Source organism: Harpegnathos saltator, unplaced genomic scaffold (genome assembly GCF_003227715.2).
Source record: "Harpegnathos saltator strain DR-91 unplaced genomic scaffold, Hsal_v8.6 scaffold111, whole genome shotgun sequence".
NCBI lineage: Eukaryota > Metazoa > Arthropoda > Insecta > Hymenoptera > Formicidae > Harpegnathos > Harpegnathos saltator.
The window spans coordinates 258749-268521 of record NW_020229886.1 but is presented as its reverse complement, the minus strand read 5'-3'; the positions used below and the strand labels follow the sequence as shown (position 1 = coordinate 268521).

The window sequence follows — 9773 nt, the reverse complement described above, 5'->3', positions numbered from 1 at the left end:
TCGTTTTCTATAATCTTTTCCCAACGTTCTGGCAGCATACGGATGCCTCGATCATAAAAACTGCGCGGTTTAGATTCGAAGAACGAAGAGACGCCGTTTTTTAAGGCCTCCAAAGAGTCAAAGTTTTTTCCATTTAAATAATTTTGCAATGACTGGAACAAGTGATAGTCAGATGGTGCGATATCAGGAGAATACGGTGGATTCGTTAAGACATCCCATTTCAAGCTCTTCAGTTTGCGCAGCGTCTTTTTCGAAACGTGTGGTCTGGCGTTGTCGTGATGAAAGACGACTCCCTTGCGATTTGACAAAATCGGACGTTTCTCTTTTATTTCTCGATTCAGATTGGTTAATTGGCGACAGTACTTGTCCGAATCAATCGTTTCGCCAGCGGGGAGAAGCTCGAAATAGATTATGCCCTTGCAATCCCACCAAACAGAGAGCATCACCTTCATCGAGTGCAAACTGGCCTTTGGCATTGCGTCACCATGCTCACCTGATTATTTCCATGTCCGTTTGCGCTGAACATTGTTGTAGAGGACCCATTTCTCATCGCCCGTCACTAGTCGATCCAAAAACGACTCGTTATTGAGCTGCCCTAATAAAGAAACGGCTGCAGAAATTCGCTTGATTTTGTTCTTCTCGGTCAGCAAATGGGGCACCCATATATCGAGCTTCAAATCGAATCCCATCTTTTTTAAACGCTGAAAAACGGTTGATCAGTCAACGTTTAGTGCTGTAGCAACTTCTTCTGTTGAAATTCGCGGATTATTGAGCACTAAAGTACGCAAAACATCGTCATCAATGTCAGAAGGTCGACCAGAGCGTGGCTCGTCTTCAAGGTTAAATTCTCCGCGCCGAAATTTAGCAAACCATTTTTCCACAGTTCGTTTAGCTGGTGCTTCATCCTGATAAACATCCTGAATGTTTTTTACGGCTGCGGCAACGTTTATTCCCTTCCGAAACTCGTAAAGCATAACATGCCGTAAATGCACCTTATCGATACTCATTTTTAAAGTGATATTTCTCGAAGCAGTTTGTATGAAAGCAAATGATTTTTTTTTAATAACAGCTGAAGACGTCACCTTTCCAACGTTATATAATATGTAGATGGAAGTATTAATGACAACACTTTACGACACTTATAACTCCATCTATTGAAACTCCGCACGAACTTTTGCACTCACCCAATACATATTGACACAATATTTGCAGGAATATTGCAGTAATATATCTAAAACATTGCCGCAATATTTCAGGAATATTACTTAAATATTTTTGTTATCACAAGAATATTGCTACAATATTCCCGAAATATTGTTACAACATTATAGCAAACAACTGCAATTTTGTAAAAATATGTCAGTGTTACAGAAACATTATCACAATATTTCCGAAGTATTGCGTTAACTTTACAATAACAATATTACTGCATATATTATTGTAATATTGTTGAAACACTCCCGAAATGTTGCTATATTATTCCAACAATATTACTATAATATAGAAATATTGCCACAGTATTTCTAAAATATTCTAGTAACATCACTCTGATATAATTGCAATATTACAGGACTTTTGCAACAATATTCCCATATTTCCATTTTCATAATGTAAGAATGTTACAAAAATAATTAATAAGCATAAAATTTTCAAATACTTATCTTTATATAATTTTAAATTACATAATTGCAACGCAATAAATAATCTATATATAAAAATAATAAATATTAATTATACATTCCAAAAATAATATGATAATAATAAAAAATAATGAAGAAATAATAAATTTAAAAAAATTATATGGATTTTTCATTTTCGTCCATCTTGTCATCAGGATTTTTCTGTTGAGTATCATTTTCCTTGTTCAATTTTTTAGTTTCTTTCAATCTAGAAAAAGTATAAATGTTGAAAAAAATTAATATATTAAAACTTATAATATATAAAATAACATATACTTACGTGTTTCTCGTTAATCTTGTTGGTGCATTGGCTAACCACGAACCTATTTTGATTGCTATGTCATGTTCCGTACTGTTCGGGAAAACGTGTCTCACAGCCTCTATAAAGTTTACATCATTTTTCAATTATATTATTATTTATATTTCAAATATATATTTAACAACCAGTTATCTTATACCCTATACATGTAAACATTAATGTAATCTAAAGATTTTTTTCGGTGACTTCTTTTTATTATTTATTTTGTTCATTTAAATTTATATAATTTGATTATTTTGTATAATTTGTTTTAATAGTGATTTTTTATGTTATTCATTTGGAATATATTATTATTTTACTTTTAAATAAAGTATTGCAATGTATATTCAAAAACTTTTGCTTTTTAAAGTTAAGTAATTCTGATATGTATAGTCTGTAATCTGTGTGTAGTCCTGATTGGGATAGCCTTTAAATTTGGAATATTTAAATATCATTTATAAATAGGTTTATATAAATATATCATATTATTAAAGCGTTACTACAACATGAACTGTACCGTATAAAACATACATAAGATAACTGAAAGTAAAAAATTATAACAAAAATACGTACCAATAACGCATGTATATAAACGACTTTCTTCAAACTTGAGTTTTTGCCTTCCTTTGAGTTTGCCTTCCTTTTAAACTAAATTCTTTAGCAATACTGTTTTTCATTATTTTAAACATAATGTTGTTCGTCAAATCGTTATACTCCTTACCACCTCTTTTTTCCAATTCAGAAATCTGAAAGAAAATAATAGTTTTTATATAAAGCTATTTCTTATAAAAAATAAAAAAAATGTAGACACTTTTTAAATTAAAGGAGAGATTACATAGGAAGTAGAAAATTGTAATTGCATTATTTTTTTATAACTTGAATTTTGGTACATGTTGTGAATATACTTTAAACAGAATTATCTTAAATTTTAAATATGTTTGATCTATATATTTCTAAAGTTATAAAAATTTTTACAAAAAATGTACCAATTTTTTAATAAATTATTTGCGCAAAAGATTTTATTCACCTTTTTAATAACTCTACTTTTTCGTTCGTTGTACAGGAGTAACACGTGGAGCATGTTTAGATACAATAATTTAAACAAATTAGATCACAAGGAAATCATATTTTAAAGGTTTTGTTTTCGTGTAAATTATAAAATTATGTAATTTGTAGTTCTTAATTTGGTAAAAATTAAGAGCTAAGTTTAAAAAGCTCAACGTTATTTTTCGACAAATGATAATATCTATAATACATGTTAATATTTACAATTAGAAAATAAGAATTTTTTCTTCAAAGACTAATAACTCGACACTGATTCTTATATGAAATTTTGAAGCTTCAGCATTTTTTAATCAAATTTCTATGCAGTCTCCTCTTAAAGTGTATCCGGATAGCGACATGCAGTTTTTCACTTCTCTTATTCAATTTTTAAGTTAATGGAAAAATTAAAGTTGTTGCATTCTTTAAGCCAGATATACCGTAGCTTAACTTGAAAACTCAATGAAAAAAGTGTAAAACTGTCATATCGGTAGCTGTATATAAGATATAGAAGTCTGGGATGCCCTTAATAATAAAAAAAGTAAGAGGAAATTAAGACAAATTCGCACAATAAGGTGAAAGCAGTGCGTTCCACAAACGTTTTGCGGATTGGAAAGGACATTAGTCTATGTATAATAAATCTCATGGAGATTATTTTAAAATTGGTGAAAATAAATAATTTATAATCAAAATAGAAATTCTCGTAATTTTTTTATCACATTTTGTATATATGCATAGATAAAACAAAAGTATAAATATATATATATATATATACATATATATGTATGTATCCTACGTGCGTGTATATGCGCGTGAACGTGCGATTATATATATTGTGCAAGCCAGTTTAATAGACGTCCGTTCATGTGAATACAAATGTATATTAGTATTTGAAATATACTTATAACACAATAATGCCGTGTCTAGTCTTATACTTATATAGTATTTTTTTGTTAATTTCATTTTTCTTTTCGAAGAAGCATTATTATATTTATTAAAACAAAAATTATTTAACTTTTACGAATCAAGAAAAATAATTCTATACTTTTTAAACATTTTAAATTTATAATATTAAATTATGTTGCTGCAAATATATTAATGTTAATAAGTGACATTTTGAAGTGTAAATTTAAACGGGATATAATATGTCAAATGGACATTTTTTTACAATTGAAATGCATAAATAAAATTATATTTTAAATTGTCCATCACCTGTACGTTATATGATATGATCACTTCAGATGCTAATTAGCAAAGATTAAAAACACCCAAGCAACACACCATGCTTTATATTTATGCTTTATGTTTTACTGTACCTGATAGTTCTGGTAAATAAAGAAGAATTCATGGGTGCTAAAGTGCTAAAATAATCGAGGTATTTTGATTAATATTTAGTTTTTTGGGGAAAACGGTAGTCAAGATAACATTAATTCAAATGAAACAGAATAAAAAAAATAACTTTTGTTACTTTTCAGCAATATATACATCTAAGATCTTTCATTTTATTTTTGAAAACAATATCTGCACTTATTGCGTCTTTAATAAAAATTTTAATAATAAGAAAAATACAATTCTCTGTTGTCGTTTTTGCCTGTTATTTATGACTGCCTTTTCTATTTTATACACAGTTTAAAAAGTCTGATTCAAATATTAAAATATCTCTTTTTAACAGTATTAAACGATTTATTATAATTATATCGATTTAAAGCTAATAAAAAAATTTTTAATTGTGATTTTTTACGGTTGATAAAAAATAGAAAATAGTAAAAACACAATACATCATTACAAAATTTAAAGGTTTTTCATTTTCTCTCATCAATTATAGTATCAAAATCAATTTCAGCAGATCTAAGTTTGTTTTGCAGTATATTTTCAAGTAAACAAATTGGATTTTCATTAATATAATTTACTTATAAGGCTCTTTTATAAGATGAACAAAATATGAGGTAATCTAGAGTAATTTTGACATCAGGTTCGGATTTATTTAATAAAAATACATTTCATTTTGTTCAATATATTATTTTCTAATAAGCTAATTTGATTTCTATGAACAGATGAGATTTTTTATACTTCTTTGATTTTAATAAATAAATTTATTAAGGTTGGTAAATATTTATACTTTATCATACCATAAATTCTTGTAATTTAGAATCTTTCAATTCTTCCTCCAGCTTTTTGTAGTGTCCAATATTTTCCAGTGGCAAAAAGAGGTTAAAATTGTTTTAAAATCTTCGTCTTTGTCGCAATATTTGTGTGTGTTACAAAAACCATGTGCATTAGAATTCTTCATATTTTCAATCTTTTTTTTTAAATCGTTTCTTTCTTGCAATACTCTCATACTTTTCTTATAGTTCAATCCTTCTATAGCTAAAACATTTTATGTTACTCAATTACAATCTTACATTGTTTAAAAATATATTACAATTATGAATGGCATTACTATTCTATTTTATACATACCAATCGCATAATTCAATTTTTTCTCTGTAGTGAAAAATCTGTAATCCTGGAATTCAAATTTCTTGTTGGCATTTGAGGTTCTTTCTAGTCCAGATTTTTCTGTAAAATATAATATTTATATGTACATCTTTTGCTTTTCGTTTTTAGGTTTTTGTTTTTATTTCATGCAAAATTTTAGCAACAAATATATTTGTTGTGATTATTACATCACAATACTGTTTTCTTTAGGAAAAATATGTATTTTAATTTTATTCCATTACAAATGTTTATTATATTTTTAATTTTAACTTTCCTTCAAGTATAAATATTTTACAATTAAGGGACGGCAATCAGTAAAGTTAGATAAGTAATAAATATTGCATTTCTTAATTTTTCCATATAGTAATAGAAATTGTAATAGTTAATTGTATTTCATAACATACAGTGTCCCATTTTAAAGGACCCACTCAAATGTCTCAGAAACACTGCAGTAAATCGAAAAATGTTTAAGACAAAAGTTGTTTGGCTTGAATGGGGACATAACAAAGCGATAGCATTTTGTTCATAGATGACGCCGCTTTCGAGATATTTACTGATCATCAATTTTCTTAAATAGAAATCTCAATTTTTTATTATATCATCTTTTTCTACCAATTAATTTGAAGAACTTTTGCCTGAAACATTTTTTCATTTGTTTAATATTTTTTGAGATATTTAAGAAAAACTTGGTAACTTTTTCAACATTTAACTTACAATATCTCACTAAGTATTAGTCGAAAGGAAAAATAGTATTCGGATATTTTACTTTATTTACTATCAAGAACATATTACTATAAGAGTGCCCTAACTTTTGTTAATTTAATAATTTTAAAATTTCCGAAAGTCGATATGTTAACAACAGTTAGGGCACTATTATAGTAATATATTCTTGATAGAAAATAAAGTAAACTGGGTATTTTAGATAGACATTTTAAATGTATAAACCTAAAGAAATCAACTAATGCAGCTATGTAGCATTTAAAAACTGTATTATTATAAATTAGCGGCAATCAAATTAAACGATTCTACAATCTTTTCAATAAGAAAAGCAAACTAAAAAATTAAAGTAGCTGCATATTAATATATAATTATTTAATTTTCCTAATAACTTCTTTTATATACAAAATAATTACCAGTATCAATAGAAATTACGGATTCGTTCATCGAATCGTTCTCATTCCGTTTATTTAACTTTGAATTTTTTAATATGTTGACGTTGAGACTACTTATAGAACTGATTACACTTTTTGAAGGATTTAAGTACTTTGTTTATCCTAATGAAGATTTAGAATATCCTTTTTTAAGTAGAGAATCACTGGGTGTTTTCCAGCAACGGAACACAGTCATACACTGTGTGACACAGTGTTACACAGTGTCGACTTGTAGCTGGAACGCTGCTTAGCTTTTTTCTTTCACCGTCAGAGTGCAGGGCAGTTACTTTATATATCTTGTTACTAGTTTGCAATGCAAACAGACATATGTCAATAATTTAAAATAATAATCTAAATCGTTACAAGATACTTTCTTATTAGTTATATAAAGGTTAGTGTTTTTTAACAAAATTTTCTTATAAATTAGCTTATTTATCAAATATATAGAAGAGAATGATTAAAAAAATCTTATTAAATTATGTACATTAAATTGTTATGGAAAAGTAATCAATTAAATAAATATATTTTTTATAATACTATTTTTAATATTAATTAAATATAGCATGTTTTATTTTATCTTTTCACTTTATTTAATTTTATATTATTAAAAAAATTAATAGTTCTATTAATTAATTAAGTAATTTTAATATAGATGAATGGGAAGGAAAAGATAGTTGTTAATCTTGTACTGGAGAGTATGATAAACATCAGTATAAGCACAGAAGACTCAAGCAACAGTGAAATAGACTGGAACAATAGTAGTCCTTCAATTGATGATACATCTTTCAGTAGTGAAGAAAACGATGGTTATTTATTGTTGTTTCCTTTAATGGAATATTTAATCAGTGGGTATAAAAGACATCGAGTTGAAGATTATCTTCATGTTGTGGATAGTTGGACAGATTTAGAATTTAAAGAGCACTTGCGAATCAAGCGTAATTTAGCAATTCGATTAATAGGTAATATTCATTTTAAATACCAAATAATTTATATTTTTAAACATGATTTTATAATATTTAAAACGTATAATTCTTTATATATTCTAGATGAATTGCATGAAAGTGGATTTATTCCTTCTCATTCGTTTGGAGTGAGACCAATTGAAGCGAAACTCAGCTTTCTTATATTTTTGTGGCACTTGGCAAATACAGAACCTCTACGAACAATATCAGATAGATTTGACGTTTCAATTTCATCTATCTTTCGAGTAATTCGCCGAGTGACAGCTTGGATATTGATAAAATTAGACGACGTTATTAAATGGCCCGAAGGACAACACGTCGCATATGTTTGTCATCAGTTTTATGCTAAAAGAGGCATTCCAAATATAATGGGGGCTATTGACTGCACTCAAATTAAAATAGAGAAACCTAATGTGGAGAATGCAAGAGATTATTGTAACCGGAAAAAATACTTTTCTGTAAGCCTACAAGCTGTTGTAGATGCGGATATGAAATTCACTAACATATACTGTGGTCAGCCAGGTTTTCTCCATGATGCACGAGTCTTGAGAAAATCTGCATTATACAATTCAGTTAATGAACATAGAGAAGTAATTTTTCCAGATGAAAAATTTATAATAGGAGACTCTGCATATCCGTCTTTACAATGGCTTGTTCCTCCTTTTCGTGATAACGGTCATCTTACTCCTCTTCAGACCGAATTTAATTTCATACTTTCTTCAACGCGTATGGCTGTAGAAAAAGCATTTGGTTATCTGAAAGAACGTTTTCGACAAATAAAATTTTTTTCGGAATACCGTGAAATGCCGTTTATTACAAATACAATTGTAGCTGCATGTATCTTACATAATTTATGTTTGAATTATGACGATGATAATGTCGATTATGATGATGTCGAAATGGAGGAACTGAATGATAATATTTATGATAATGTAAATGAAAATATTAATTTTTCAAGTAGATCGAAGGATGCAATTATTGAGGGAAATATTTGACCAGGAATAAATAATGTACACTGATTATTATATTGTAAATAAAAATATTTAGTCATCCAATATAAATATTTTATTATCCAATAGCAAGAACATATTTCTTAGAAATTAATATAACATACACAATAGTGAACATTCATGTTTTAATGATATAAGGTGTCTGACATAAGATGTCAAGGATCACGTGTAGAGGTAGATTCGATAAAACTGAATAAAAGATTCCTTTACTATTTTGCGAACAAGTACGTAAAATTTTGCATTGTTGAAAGATTGACAAATAATCACGTGCGATACGAGATGAGTTGCAATAGCGACGTTTGCCGTTGTATGCTTGTAGATTGAGCGAGATTGAACAAAGAAATTATAATTTTGCAAATAATAATGTAGACTTTTAGTTATTAATTAAAATAGGTTGGTGCATTGTCCCATCTCAGGTAGCAAGGTGACGTCTAAAGACGTCATTAAGACGTTATTAAGACGTCATTAGACGTCATTAGATGTCATTAAGACGTCACCTTGCTACCTGGGGTACAATCATGCATCAATTTTTTTTAATTAATAATTAAAAATTTACATGATTATTTGCAAAACGGTAGAGGACTTTTTTGTTTAGTTTCAAATACTCTACATGACGATAAAAAATAATATCGTTATCGCAACTTATCTCCCGTATCACATGTAATAATTCATTTTTTAATAATTTTTATAATATATATATATATTTATAATATTATGTTATATTTATAAATATTAAAATATATTATATTTATAAAATTTTAATAATTTTTTAAATTAATAACTTAAAATTTTACGTGGTTGTTTATAGAATAGTAAATGAATGTTTTCTTTAGTTTTTCTAATCTACTTGTAGACGTGATTTTTGACACCTCATATTAGAGAGTCGTCCTGTATAATAATTACAAAATATAAAAACAAAAAAGTAATTGAAAAAATGTTGAAGTATTAAACTATTGACTGTACTTATAATATAATAGTAATCCATAATAAAATCAAAGAAATTAATTTCCTGAAAATGTAATTATTAATCATTATAATTAAACGTCATTATTATTGATTATGGAATACTGTCTTTTCATCACAATGCACTTTGTAAACAAATAATTAACAATAAATAATGGCTTACTCGTTAGAGTCATCACAGATAACTTTTAT

General features: G+C 27.4%; 1 protein-coding gene across 1 annotated transcript; it reads left to right on the top strand.

The window, feature by feature from the left end:
* The first annotated feature begins 7475 nt into the window (after window positions 1-7475).
* Window positions 7476-8603, top strand: LOC112589048 (protein ALP1-like). The gene is made up of 2 exons (XM_025300874.1): window positions 7476-7605; window positions 7693-8603. Exons 1-2 carry the CDS (start codon window positions 7476-7478, stop codon window positions 8601-8603), a joined length of 1041 nt encoding a protein of 346 aa, XP_025156659.1.
* Window positions 8604-9773: the final 1170 nt, after the last annotated feature.

Excerpts from the sequence above, each read along its gene's own strand:
- LOC112589048 (XM_025300874.1), top strand. The coding sequence starts at position 7,476 with ATGGAATATTTAATCAGTGGGTATAAAAGACATCGAGTTGAAGATTAT. Across the intron at positions 7,606-7,692 it reads TTTAGCAATTCGATTAATAG|ATGAATTGCATGAAAGTGGA; the intron begins GTAATATTCATT and ends TATATATTCTAG.